At 36.1% G+C, this 15,233-nt stretch overlaps 1 protein-coding gene across 4 annotated transcripts in view; it reads left to right on the top strand.

Annotated features, from left to right (window-relative positions):
• Window positions 1–15,233, top strand: part of Rpgrip1l (RPGRIP1-like) — a 102,478-nt gene that overhangs the window by 56,983 nt on the left and 30,262 nt on the right. For all 4 annotated transcript variants that reach the window (XM_005388309.2, XM_005388310.2, XM_013516223.1 and 1 more), the window contains exons 20-22: window positions 1,375–1,503; window positions 1,938–2,097; window positions 3,770–3,843. In XM_005388309.2, coding sequence (XP_005388366.1) covers window positions 1,375–1,503; window positions 1,938–2,097; window positions 3,770–3,843 — 363 coding nt within the window. The remainder of the gene's footprint in view (window positions 1–1,374; window positions 1,504–1,937; window positions 2,098–3,769; window positions 3,844–15,233) is intronic.

The raw sequence follows: 15,233 nt of genomic DNA, 5'->3' as shown, positions 1-15,233 counted from the left end.
AAAAAAAAAAAAAAAAAAAAGAAATACATTTTCTACATAGTTAACAATTATATAGTAAAAGACACAAATTGTAAACATGTAGATCACAATTTTTTACATATATGTCCTATATAACCACTACCCTATCAAAATAGTATTCTGTGTTCACAAGACTTAAAATAATGCCTGGCACAGGAGAATAACACGTTCAAGACTTGTGAAATTGCCAAGGCTAAGGCAATTTAGCAAAACTCTGTCTCAGAAAATAAAATAAAATACAAAGGACTATATTACTTTGGGAGGGAGGGGGGAGGTCAGCACTGGAATGTTTCCTTAGCATGCACACATGCACAGGGACCCAAGTTCAATCCATAGTACCACAAAAAAATGCTTTTCATATGCAATAATTTAATGTATATGTACTAAATAAATGAAGTTAATTATAATTCAGAGGACATCTTATAGTTAGCATTTATTGAGTGCTTATTATGTGCGAGGAACTGAAATAAGTTGGTATTTGATATAATAACAAGGTAATATTGAGCATAAGATGCACATACCTATTCTAGCATGTATAATTTAAGTTACACAGTAATGTATCATCATCATAGAAAAACTAGAAAATATAAATAAGAAAAACTAATAAAAATAAAATTAGGTTTCCCAAACTTATAACTCAGAGTTTTAGTGAGTTTTCTTCCATACTTTTTCCCATTAAAATATATACATACAGGAGCTGGGGATACAGTTCAGTGGCACCAGCACCTGCCTGGAAAGGGCATGGTCCTGAGTTTGATTCCTGGTACCAAAAAAAAAAAATAAAATCAATACGTACATATATTTGATCAGAGGTTTTTCTTTTTAACAAAACTTGAAACCACTATCTATCACATGCTATAACTACCTATTTTATTTAACACCACATCGTATACTCTCTACAGTGTCAGTAAGTGCATTATTTTTTTCATGGTCACACAGAACTCAGGTATTTGAATGAACCATATTTTAACTAATGTCCTAATGTTAGACATTTTCATTGCTTTTCTGTTTTTTCTGCTATAATAACCAGTGCTTCAATGAACTGAACTTGCAATTGTTAAAATGTATATACATATGCCTTAAAGAATATCCATCTGGGAATGTACCTCAGTAGTAGAACATGTGATTATCATGCATGAGCCTCTGGGTTCAATCCTCAGCACCATTCCCAAAAAAAGCATATCTACCATTTTATTGGAAAATATGTACTAATTAAGTCTAGTGTCACATGGGTAACATATTTGCTGCAATTTTTACTAGTACATATGTACATATATATGTAAAAGTCATAAGGTGATTAGGTACTTACTACTAAATGTAAAATAATATGCATTCATATTTTCACATTAATATAAGGAGATTTCTATACCTCCTGAAGATATGAAGGAAATTTCTATACCTCCTGAAGATATGAAGGAGATTTCACCAGGTGGAGAGCATGCACCAGAAATAGATAATATACCAGCTATTTCACATATTTCCAAGGTATGCATTAGTTTTAAAATTGTTTTGGAAGGTTTAATTTGGTTCATAAAGACTTTGTCTTGGGAGTATTGACATGACTAAGGAAATCATGTGTATACTATTTCTGCATATGTCTTGGCAACAGAAAAATCAAAATTTGACAAGTGGAACATCTGCAATTACACTGATTTTGACAGGTGATATAAAGATATGTGAATTAAAGTCTTAATGTAAAGCTCATTTTGAGTTCACTGCTTTTATCATTCTTAGTATATATTCAGATTTTTTGTTTGTCTGTACAACTTCAATGGTTTTCTACTTTATCTATTGTGGCTCATATATATATGCACTGTATTTCTGTATATTTGTCTCAAATCTACATTCTTTTTTATTCAAGTGCCTCAGCAAAATATGACCTAAGTAATAATAAATATAGCTATGTGGTTTTTTTGCAGATTTCTCGAGAAAGTGTGACTAAGGTAAAAGAGAATGCTGAGAAAATGCATCAAGGGAAAGAAGATGATATATCTGTACTCTCTGAGGGCCAGCTTGCAGAACAAAGCTTGGCTTCTTCTGAAGATGAAACAGAAATAACAGAAGAAATAGAACCAGAAGGTAACTTTCTTTTTTAAACCAACATTTTTTTTACTTAAGTCTTTTTGTTTTGTTGACTACAATATGTACCACAGCACATCTTCATTTAATAATAGAGTGGAACTCATGATACTGATTTCTTGACAAATGATCATTTACTGTTCATTCTGCTTAGCTATAGTTAGGTAGAACTTTATCTCTTCTAATGGCAGCTTACAACTCACAATAGAACATAGGACTCGTGTTATTGCTGGCCTTGTTCCCAATATATATTATAAACAGTTTTATATTTTTTTGATTCTGTGTTATCAATAGGAATATTCTATAGTCTTGACATCGTAAAACTAAGAATCCTGCCCCCCAAGAAATTACTATATGGTTTCTTTTCTATAAAAGTCTAGAAAAAGCAAACTAACGTACAGTAACAAAATGCAGGCAAGGATGAAGAATGGATGAGAACAGGGAAAGGGCAGTGGGAAGCGTTTGCAAAGGACCTTGAGGAAACTTTTGAGGTTGTTGGATATGTTCGCTTTCTTAATTGTGATGATTTTGCAGTATTAAACATACGTCAAATAGCAAATATTGCAGCTTAAATGTATATAGTGTATTGTATGTCAGTTTTGTCTCCATGAAGCTGTAAAAAATTTTAAATAGTAAGGATAACATTGACTTCGATACAGTGTTATTTGTTAGGCTGTTACAAAGCATCTATTTATGCTTCTCTTCAAAGTTTTTAAATTTCATCCTATAACCTGTATGAGGTGTGACTGAAAAAATACAGTGTGTGTCTAAACATTTAAAACATTACTACAGAAAAATCAGTTGCCCTGCAAAATTCTCTTCCCTTCACACACTCTTATGCCATCAGTCTTCCTACTTTTTGAAACAGTACTGAAAGTTGTCTTTGTGAGTGTCTGTAGTTGCCCTGTTATGGCCAACTCAGTGTCATGGACTGATTCAAAACTTTTGTTTTCCACGATCCTTGTGACATTGAGGAAGAGTCAGAGGTCATACAGAGCCAGATCCTGTAACTAAGGTAGATGAGGACATACGGTAATGTTTTTAGAGCCTGCCTTTTTCACAGGTGGCAATTTTTGATCCCTCTTACAGACACCAAATAGGACTTCCCAGAACTGCTTCAGAAAGTGGCAAGAATAATGATGATTTTGCAGTATTAAACATACATCAAATAGCAAATATTGCAGCTTAAATGTATATAGTGTATTGTATGTCAGTTTTGTCTCCATGAAGCTGTAAAAATTTTTAAATAGTAAGGATAACATTGACTTCAATACAGTGTTATTGGTTAGGCTGTTACAAATATCTATTTATGCTTCTCTTCAAAGTTTTTAATGTGTTCAGAAAGGGGGGGGATGGTGTTTTAAGGGAATTAATGGCAAAATATCTTTTATTGTAATACTTTTAAAATTTAAACATCTGCAGTATATTTTGATCAATCTATGTGTATGCATTTGTATTTCCTTTGTGTTTACCAAAAGTAAACTTCAAATTTCCAATCATCTTTTGTTTTCTAAAATGTAATATATTTGTGAACAAATTTGCTACCAAAAAGAGATCTAAACATGATTATTATACTGTCCTTTTATGGTTTATCCTATGAAATGTGCTTATTTCTGTTTCACAAAAAATAATTGGTAACTTGAATAAGTGTTGCCTTTTTACTTTTTAATAGATGAGGAGGACAGATCTGCTTCTGACAGTGATGACTGCATTATTCCAGGTCCTATCTCCAAGCATGTCAAACAGGTCAGTAGCTTGATGCCAACAACTGAAATGCTCTGCACTAAGGCTCTGTTTTGTTCATGGTATTATCAGTCTTCATAAATGAAAATCTTAAGTTAGGCAGATATATTTCTGAAAAACTTTAATGTATTTTCATAATCTCAGCCAAGTAATTTTCTACCACAAGACATTTTATGTATGGTTTCATTATGTGATGGACTGTCGTGCATAAGCATTCTTTTTGCCAAGAGTACATAGCACCACCGTAGTTTAGACAGTTACTTGCTAACACGAGCCAACTTCGCTGACTCCTTTTCAGGAGCAGTGACCAGAGATGTATTGAGTCAGATTTGAATTTTATTCTTGGTTTTGGTTTTGGTTTTTGAGACAGGGTAGTTTAGGCTGATCTTGGATTCACTGTGTAGCCCATGCTGCCGTCAAACTCATGGTAATCCTCCTGCCTCAGCCTCCAGAGTGCTGGGATTACAGTTATGCACCACTGTGCCTGGCCAGATCTGAAATTTTAAAAATTCAAAATATAGTATTGCATTCAAAACTATGATAGCTTGCCTAATATGAATTCATAGTCTATTCCTATCTAAGAATGTCTACTGATAAACTGTTAAGGTTACTTCATTGCTGACAAAAAAATTAAATCATATCAGAAGATAATCTTATGCAGGTATTCCTTGCCTTGTTTTGTGTACATTATTATAAAGTAGTATGTAAATTGAAATTTTGAGAAGAAAACTGTATTTTAAATATACATAGTGCCAGGCATGGTGGTGCACACCTGTAATTCCAGCACCTGGGAGGCTGATGCAGGATCATTGCAAGTTCGAGGCCAGCCTGGGCTACAAAGTGAGCTGAAGGCCAGCCTGAACTGCATAGCGAGACCCTGTCTCAAAAGAAGGAAAAAAAAAAATATATATATATATATATATATAGATATATAGATATAGATATGGCAAGCATACCATATGTCTACCAGAGCATTTTTTATTATAGAGAAGGGAAAGTATTTATAAAGTAAATGTGATTAAAGTTGAAAGCCCTAGTCTTTTCTGTTTATCTTCACTAATTTTTCTGAAATGATTAATATCTGATTAATATCAGAAATTCTTTTTAAAGAACTTCTACTTTATTGATAACAATTGCAGTACTTCTTTTATTCTTCTCACATACATTCTTAGCTTAATATCTCTGCAAAACAAAAACCATAGAATAGAACATTGTCACAGATGCCTCCATGAATTAGAGATGTACATTGTTTTTGTGCTTGATAAATACAAACAAGACATTCCACCTGTCCAAAGTTTTATTACTATTATTATATACTTATTACTTATAATAATATAATCTGAACTGGCAACCTGATATATGCAATTCTCATTGTTCATAATTGATAAGGAAAGAATTTTATATACAGTTGCCTGAAGACGTAATTATAGCATCGGTTCAATTAAATTTAATTTTTTTGTTTAGTTAAATATTAAATTGTAAGATAATTTTTTCAGTTCAATGAAATTCTTTACCGTCTCAATAGAACAATTTGATAATAGTATCAGTGAGGAAACATATGTGGGATTAGTTTTGTATCCATAAACAAAACCCATAGGAAAGATAGAGAGATAGAGAGACATCAGAAGAGATTAAAGAAATTGACTCCTGTGCTTATACAGACTGAGAAGTCCTAAGATCTGGAGTCAGCAAGATGGTGACTCTGGAGAACTGATGGTGGAGTGGCAGACTGAGTCCATGGGCCTGACAGAACCAGAGAGGCACTGGTATAAGAAAGCCAGCAGACTTAAGAACCACAAAGAACCAATCCAACTTTGAAGGCAGAAAAAGACCCATGACCCACTTTGAGGAAGTCAGGAAAGAGAAATTCCCTCTTACTCAGCCTTTTTGTTCTAGTGAAGTCTACAGCTGATTGGATTTGACCTACCTGCATGAGGGAGGGCAATCTGCTTGACTTGATCTACTGATTCAAATATCAATTTCACCAGAAGCATCCTCACAGTTGTCCAGAATAATATTGGACCAAATATCTGAGCACCGAGTCAGGTAGACAAAATTAACAATCACACTATTTTACTAGCAGTCCTCCACTCATCATAAGTCTGCATATTGACTCAAACATTGCTTTCTCATCCATCAAAATTTCTGCCAGCTTTTTTGGTTACTGTTTGGTTTAGCTTTTTGAACAAAAGAATATGAGAAATGACATACTGAATCAGGCTAGAGGTCTATAACGAGATATCCAGGGATGTAGTTATATTGTCAATCTACAATCAGCACTCATAGGTCTTGCTATACCTAGAATATCAGTAATTAGTATCATATTAACATTATTTGAGCTAAAGAATATTTAGCTAATATCTGTCCCATCCTCATCTTTCCAGATTAGTAAAATAAAATAGATCTTGAGAGAAAAAATGACCTGGCTTACTATTATTTACTAATTAAGAGAATTCAGGGTAAAGAAAAAATCTGGAGTGATTTTTTTTTTTTTTAATGAGACATCATGGAAGATATATGCAGGAGCTGGCCTGCCCATTTCCTTCCCTTTCTCATGTGCTTCTTTTCTCCTTTTAATAATTTTGGGCTGAATTTCTCTGTATGCTTATTGCCCAAAGATATTCATGCAAAAATAACCAGCAGCAAGGAGAGAGATGTAAGTAGCCACATCTTTATCCAGTGTGCACCATTCATTAAGTTAAACACAAAAAGGCATGTCCTGGTATAACTGCGACATGTCAGAGATATGGACAAAGTCTCATACGTTTCTCATATAAGAAGGGAATGTGTATTATGTGCTTCAGAAGTCCAGAATGCAGTAAGGAGAGCAACCTTTCAATAGGAAGGAATAGAAGACCTCAGTTACAATACAGCAGGCCAAACAGTTTGAATTTTATCCTTTAGTAGATACCAGGAGACAATGCAATACCTAATTTTATTTTGTGAACACTTTATTCATTATCTAAAATCAACATTGAATGTATGGAAATGTTTAATCTAAATTATACACTTTGAGGTCAGTGATTCCAGCTAGGCTCAATTGTGTTGCCCCAGGGACATTTGACAATGTCTGCGGACATGTTTAGTTGTCAGGTTGGGAGGAACTATTACAGGCATCTAGTGGGCAGAGATCAAAGTTGCTGCTCAACATGTTGCAGAACCCACGATAAGAACTAACTCGAAATGTGTATGGTGCAGAGGTTGAGAAATCTTGCCTTAGACCTACAGTAGAACCATGTGTGTGTTGGCAATATTGCTAGCATCTCTGTGAAGTTGTACATTGCTCTTACGTAAAGTAGAACAAAGATGCATGGTTAGTAGCAACTAGTCCTCTAAAATACCCAACTAATTCTGATGCACATATATTACCTCTCTCTGTAATAAACTGAGGCTCTTTGTTGTTATTTCAGGGAAAGTAATGTGTGTTACTTTGCTACAGTCTAATACAAGTCTTCATTTCCTGTCTAAAATGTGGGTTCCTATAATGGTTTGTTAGATGTTATCCTTAAAATGTGAACACCACTTAAAGCAAACAGTTCTTCATGCTCCTGTGTACTTTTAATCAGTTCCTGTGTACTTTTAAAAGTTATTTCAGTAGATATATTGGCCAGTATCTTAAAATAAAAGTGAAATTTAGTTCTGTTAAGTTATATGTACCAAATGTCCTGTCTGTAAGCACTGAGGGGAAAAAGCTAAGGAAATCATCATAGTGCCTGCAGTGGTTTGAATGATGGCGTCCACTCCAAAATTCATGCAGGAACTCAACCCCAGCGCAGCAGTATTAAGAGCTGTGGCAGTTAGCAGGTGATTAAAGGTGCTGGCACCATGATCATAAATGAAATTAGCTCCCTTCTAACCAGGCATGATGTTGAAAGGAGAGCTGTCTTGATCTCCCGCTCCTCTGCCATATGGAGAATATTTTTTCTGTAAAGACTGCAAAAGTCATACAAAGAGCTCTTACATGTCATTACCCAGATTCACAAATTATTAACATTTTGCTACATTAATCTTATCCATTTCTAGTGCCTCATACATTTTTATATATACACATGTACCTATGTACTTATTTATAAACACATTCTTACACAATTGCTATGAAGCATTTGAGAATTGCAGAAATCATGCCCACGTATATCTAAGAACAATAATACAATATTCTACTATAATGTCATAATGTTAGACACTCACACCACTGCTGTGACAAGATATATGTGGGATTTTCCCCCCATACACCAAGCAGGGCAATCTCTAATTCACTTTGATTTTGACATTATCTACCTAGAGGGAGTAGCATCAGATCCTGTAAGCTAAAGAAGGGCTTAGTCCCACAAGATTGCCTCCCCTTCAGATGCCAATGTTAACTCCAAATTATTTAACCTGTACTTCTGTCCAGCCATCCAACTAGCTGCACATTAAGGTTTCCATGACCCTCACTTTGGGTTCAGTTAATTTGCAAAAGGAGCTTACAGAACTCAGAGAAACACCTACTTTTACTGGTTTATTATGAAGGCTCCTACAAAGTACATAGATGAAGAGATGCATAAGACAAAGTGTGTGAGGAGTACAGTGCGTCACCCTCTGGGAACCTCCCATATTTGGCTGTCTCAGAGCTTTCCAATCCATGCCTTTGAGGTTTTTATGGAAGCTTCATTAGGTAGGTATGATTGATTAAATCATTGGCCATTGATGATCTACTTAACCGTCAGCCCCTTTCTCCTTCCCTGAGATTAGGGGTTGGAGCTGAAAGCCCAACCCTTTCATCTTAGCCTGATCTCTCCAGGGATGAGCCTCCAGCCATCAGTCATCTTGTTAGCTTGCAAAAGACATTCTTCTCACTCCAGAGGCCCCACCAGTTTCAGGAAATAGCTGTTTGCCAAGATACTGGACAAAGACCAAACATACACAGTACTTTACAGTATCATAGTAATGTGTAGTTCTCATTAAAACTTTGCCAACTACCTCAATAGCATCATTTATAGCACTTTGATCTGGTCTAAGATTCCATCCAGATCACATACTGCGTTTCATTTTCATCTCCCTTTAGCCTTCATTAATCTGTAATGAGTCCTTGGCATTTATTTTGGTCTTTCCTAATACTAATATATAGACCATTTATTTATATCATAGAATATCCTTCAATTTGGATTCATCTAGTGTTTTCTCAAAATCAGATTTTGGTAAGAATACTACAAAAACGATGCTGTCTTTTTCATTGCATCATATTAAAAGGAACAGTGTCATTTTGTCTGATTATTGATGGTGTCAACTTTTTTGGATTGTGTCACAAACCCTTTTTTAAGCCTAAAAATACTTGTGGTTCATTAGTTTGTCTCCTCTTTAGTAACTACATTGGGGTAAAATCGCAGGACAATGATACATAGTCTTTATAAGAAGGCAGGTATGTGGGTTAGCTTCTCGTTACTGTAACAAAGTACGTGAGGTCATCAGCTTACAGAGATAAAGGGTTATTTTTGCTCACAGTTCTGGTTTAGTGTCTGTTTAGTCCATGATGTATCAGCCCTGTTGCTTTCGGGCCTGTCGCAAACAACACATTATGGCAGGAACACAAGGAAAAAGAAGCTCATCTCATGATTGGAGATGAAAGAGGAGAAGGGTTTGAGGTCCTAATATCCCCTATAGGACACACCCCCTCGTGACCTATAGAGACCAAGTCTTTGGGGGACATTTCAGATCCAGATTACATCAGAACATGTTACTGAATGCCTCATATGTGCTAAGAAAATTCAGCCTAATGTCTCCTCTCAGCAATTTTTCATTCATGTGCATATTCCCTGTGCTGGGAAGACATAAAAGAAGCAGTGTCTTCTCTCAAGGAACTCACTCTGTGGAGGAAACAGCCTCAGCAGGTCCCTTCCATATCCACAGGTCCATATAGCTATAGATGCAAGCAACCTTACATAAAAAATATTCACAAAAGGATTGCATCTTTAGGACAGTTAAAAACAGTGGAGCTGAGGAAGTCACTCTCTTCCAGTCATTTAATTCTAAACAGCACCACAGTGCCATTCCTCCTTGCATTGTCCTCAGAGAGAGAATTACGTAACAGGAGCATCAGGTAATTGTTGATAATCTAGACAAGCGCACATGCATGTTAGATCCCCTACCCTGACCTTCAGTCGCCTTTATCCTACTCAAACCTCAATAAAGGACTATGAATAAACACTACATCTCATGCATGTAATTAAGATCAGCATGAATTCTGGAACAAGCGTGCCCCTGAGATGACTCAACACCCTGTCAGTCATTCCTGTCAATCATATCTACAGATTCAGGGGGTGCACTTGGACTGAGGTGTATATCCTTTAAATTCCAAAAGCCTAATTAATCTGGGGGCTGCTGCTGTGTGCTGTGCAGTGTGCAGTGCTTTTGCTTCCCTGTCACCCTGGCACCATTTTCCTGCTCATGCCGTATTTTTGTTGGTGCAGACTTACCATGAGCGTAGCTGCCCATGATCTTCAGTAAATGGAGCTGCCTACCAGGGGCTGGCGAGTGTGCAGTGACAATTTCTTGCTTATTGTACACAGGAGCCTCAGCTGTTCCTGCTAAATTCATCACCCAGTAACATCTCAACTGAACTTGCACTTATTTTTATTATTATTGTTTCTTAGACAGTACAGTGTAACAACTATTTACATGGCATTTATCTAGAGACAAATTAATATATGTAGAATATGTGTGGGTATGTGAAAACGATTCCCCATTTTATATGAGGGACTTGAGCAGCTGAGGTGAGGGCTTGGTCCTGGCACCAGGGGACCGGAAAGCAGAGTCCTGTTGGGAGCACTGGGGGAGGGGTGCCAAACTCAGCTTCAGGGACCTTGAGCAGGGTGATTTCCTAGAATTAGTAAAACCTGAACCAAATTCTGATGTGTAGGAGTCAGGGAAAAGTGGGGAGGTATTTTTATAGGCCAAAGGAACAACAAAAGAAAAAAAAAAAAAAAAAAACTCATGCGAACTCGAGAGAACATAAAGCATGGATTGCTCTCGGATTCAGAAAGGTTTTAGGATGGCCTGAGACATTACGGTCCACATGAGGAGCCCCAAGAGAACAGGCCGGAAAGGTGGGCATAGTCTGTAGCATTGAGGCCTTTCAGTATTTTTTAATTTTTTTGAGACAAGATTTTGCTGTGTTGTTCAGGCTGCCTTAAACTCCTGAGCTCAAGTAATTCTCTTGCCTCAGCCTCCCAAGTAGGTGGGACTACTGTGTCACCTCTGCATCATTTTAACGAATGGAGGAAAAAGGTTGGATATTTATTTGCGATGTTCCAAGGCTTATTCTAAGGATTGGAAATAGAGCATTGAATAAGAGAAATACACTCCTGTTCTTAGCAGCTTTGCAGTCCTGCATTATATTTTAACAGATGCTGTCAATAGTGTAAAGAATAAAGACACAAAGTTAAAAGTAATTAGGTGAACCTACTATAGTTATCCCCACTTTACTGACTATTTAAAAATTATCTCTGCTCTGTAATGTTGTAAAATTAGGAATAAAAGTAATATCTTAGGTAAAAACCATTTATGCCAATTATAATATGAAATTTGAATTATCTAATATACTGTGTAAGCAATTTAAGGTCATTCAGCTTCTGCGTGTGTGTTACAGAATCTGACAGCTCATAGTTATAACTTAGAAATGTTGATCCTTAAAAGGAATCTCATAGATTTCCCAGGACTTCAACATATTGGTTCTTTCTCGTTTCTTCATGTCTGTGATCTATAATTAATCATAGATTACTTCATTTTGTTTCATTTCATTTACAACATTTATGAACTTCACTTTTTCAGTATGAAATGCTTGTCCCCTCCTTTCCCTTCCAAAGTGGTATAATTAGTGTTAGCATCTTTTTTAACAGGCTACATAAAGTTTAGTGGCTGGATTAAATCAAATCGTTAACATAATGTGCTACCCAATTTGCCCCTATCTCTTCATTTCCTGGACATCAAAGTCCCACAGAGCACAAGTGTAATTGGGCCTTGCTGGCCTGTCAAGTTCCGTCAGCCTGATGACTGCTGCTCCTACTAAAAAGCTTCGAGGCATGATAATTAATGGGGGTGGGGTGAGAAATATAAAACTTTGGACATTTCTCTATGAATATTTTATTAATTTGAATAATCAGATGTTAACAGTATCAATTTGATGTATAATACATTGATTAAAAGCCTTGTTCTGGGTCCTCAAAATAGACATCAAAAAATGAACATTTACAGTTGCCATGGCATTGAAAACATTAACGATCCTTCTTTTGCATTAATTCCAATTTTATAATTTAAATAATGCATTCATTTTCCACAACAAAATATATTGCCATCAACTCACAGAATTCTTAAAATTCGCCCACAGGTGAGAATGGGAAATCACAGGCTGAAAGAGCAGTGGAGATTTCTGTGCAGTACACATTTACATCATCCTCTTTCCCTGTTCCTACTAACAGCAGTTTTGTAAAAGCTGCCATCTTCAATTGTACTGAATTGTGATTGCACTTGGTAACCAGATGCCCTGAACAATAGCCTGATGTTCCCAGGTGACTGCAATAGTGATGTGCAGCAAAATGTGTTTTTAAACGTTGAAAGTCAAAATGGAAAACGCAGTCCACTAATTTCACAATGCATGTATAGAAACTATAAATCACTTAAGAATCAAACATAGTATCCTATCAGTGGGTGATAAACTCTTCTCAATGTTTTACATGAATAAATTTAGGCTATATGATAGGTGTTAAAGTATATAAAACCAGAAATTCGAATTACTCTCTGGGTAATAATGCTTTTTTAACTGTTTTACAATTTAATGGTCTCTTATTAGTATACTATGAATATCTTTCATAAAAGCATTCTATTTCTTTTAACATATGTACAATATTCCATTAAATGTCTTCCACGTTTATTTAAAGAATCTCTCTTGATAGACCCTTTGATTTCTACCAGTTTTTGCAAATTACAAACACTCCTGGTTAAAATGTAAGTAACAGCCTGAGAAAATTCCTGTTTCCTTCTGTCACACTTTGGCAAACTAATGGATAAGAAATTTCACCTCACTAGTGATTCCACTTAAAAAGAAATGAAAAGCGTATTCATATACGCATTACATACACGTGTTTTATATAAACATACAGGTGCAACAATTATAAGCTAAAATATAAGCAAAAAAAAGTCTGAAAGGATAAATGCCAAGCAGTTTAGCAGTGAACATCTCTAGGGCAGGAGTCAGCAAATACTGGCCCATGGGCCAAACCAGCCCTTGACCTGTTTTCCTGGAACTCAGCCAAACCCATACATTTACATTTTATCTATAGCTGCTTTCAGTGGACAAGGGCAGAGTACTTGCAAAAGAGACTATGTAACCAGCTATACCAACAATATTTGCTGTCTGGCTCTTTATAGAAGAAAGTTGCCAGCCCTCAGTTAGGATTTTGTAGGAGACCATAGATTTGGACGAGGAAGCTACCCTGGACTGAAGAGGACAACCCACTATAGAGTTTAATCACAGCAACTGAGCTCTGATTAGTTGAGAAAGACTTTATAGCCAGTTAGCTCATTAAGTTATAAGCAATTACCTAGACAAGCTATACAAAAATGTTATTTAAATAAAGAGTTTAATATAAATATTGTGGGAGCTTATCTATACATATCTTTAAAGGGATAGTAAATGTGGGATAATCTTTCTTTTTTTTTTTTTTTTTTTTTTTTTTAATGGGGTCTCACTAGGTAGTGCAGGCTGGCCTCAAACTCACAGCAATCCTCCCGGCTCAGCTTCCCAAGTAGTGGGATTACAGGTGTGGAGCACCGCACCACGGCCTTTCTTTGGTTTAGTAGAATCCCTAAACCAGAAGCATCAAGAGCATTTGAGGATTTGCGAGAGATGCAAATTCTTGGGCCCTGCTCCAGCCCTAATAGATGGAAGCTGATTTATCAGAGGAATCTGGGTTGTGCAAAAGTGTGAGAACCAGAGCTTTAGGGAAAAGCAGCCCTTCTCACCCCTGGCTGCACATTAGAGTCGCCGAGGGAGCACGTTTAGTGCCAGCGCCTACGTGCTACCCACATCAATTAATCAGAATTTTGTTCCTGCTTCCCCCAGTGATTGCGAACCGCTGTACTACAACAGCTGTTCTTAATGGTGGTGAAAGTAGAAGATCAAAATCACCTGAAGTTGAGTGCAGTTTATTTTTTTAAATTCTCTTCTTCCTTCACATTACCACCATAGAAAACAGTGATGAAACTGTGTCATGTCCCTCGGGTGTTCCAAGCCACTGCCTTAGAATATGTGCCCACAAGCATCTATAATTTGCTGATCATTGAAGACACAGTAATTTACATGGGGATAGGGGACCCTTGCCAGTGTTCTAAAAACAAGTGCTCTCAACCCCAGCACACACCAGTTTGGTCCATCAGTGGAGTGTTCAACACTTAGTATTTGTTCTCCACAGTGCCCTTCCGTGTGCTTTAAGGAAACATGTTAGAAAAGATAAGTTACTCACCGGTAAAAACTGGGCTTGCTTTGTTTCATTTGTTAAAAACGTTATTACCTTTAGGGTCTGAGTTTCTGGAGCCATTGCCTATGTGTGTACTCGGATTTCTTCCAAGCAGCTATCATCTTTAAAAACCAAAAACTTTTCAGTCAAAACTTCAATGAAGAGTGGATATGACTGCTAATAAGCAAAGGCAAGGAGACTCAATTTTGAGTCTTTAGGATGACTGCACATGCCCAGCCTGAAGAAGGGAAGTTATAAGAACTGCCACCCATCAGTGTGCAATTTTGCCCTATTTATATATGGTTCTGCCAGTATCGTGACGAATTAGATATTTTAAGCTCATTTTAGAGCTCACATAATTAAAATTTGAACTCAAGGACATAGACATAAATTATTACCTTCTATTTCCATCTTGTCTTACTGTATTGTTACAAAATACCAAGTTCTACATATTGGCCTCCTGTAGATAGGCTTTATTTGTATGTATTTATACACACACATTTATAAATTTTTATGGTGCTAGAAATAATCTCCATGTAGATTGGTACACCTTTGGAGATTAATTTGATAAGCCTTTAAATTTGAATTTCTCAGACCAATTTGAATTTCTCTTATCCGATTCATAAGAGAATCAGGGATATATGCAAGAAAATTTAAAGATAGCCAATGCAACACTATTTGTCATAGCAAGAAACTATGAACATTTCATTATTTGTCAGTAGGTAAATGAACAAATGCACTACAGATTATCTATGGAATTCTGTACAAGTTAATATGGATTTGAATTATAAATACCAGAATCAGTATTGAGTAAAAAATAAATTGCAGAATGATGACTAGAAGTAAAATCTAAGAACAATAAAGAGTACTGTATGTTGCTTAGGAGATATATATATATGTACT

Source organism: Chinchilla lanigera, unplaced genomic scaffold (assembly GCF_000276665.1).
Source record: "Chinchilla lanigera isolate Chin_1 unplaced genomic scaffold, ChiLan1.0 scaffold00032, whole genome shotgun sequence".
NCBI classification, from domain to species: Eukaryota; Metazoa; Chordata; class Mammalia; order Rodentia; family Chinchillidae; genus Chinchilla; species Chinchilla lanigera.
Note: the sequence above shows the minus strand (reverse complement) of the source record. Positions and strands in the feature narration are given on the sequence as shown.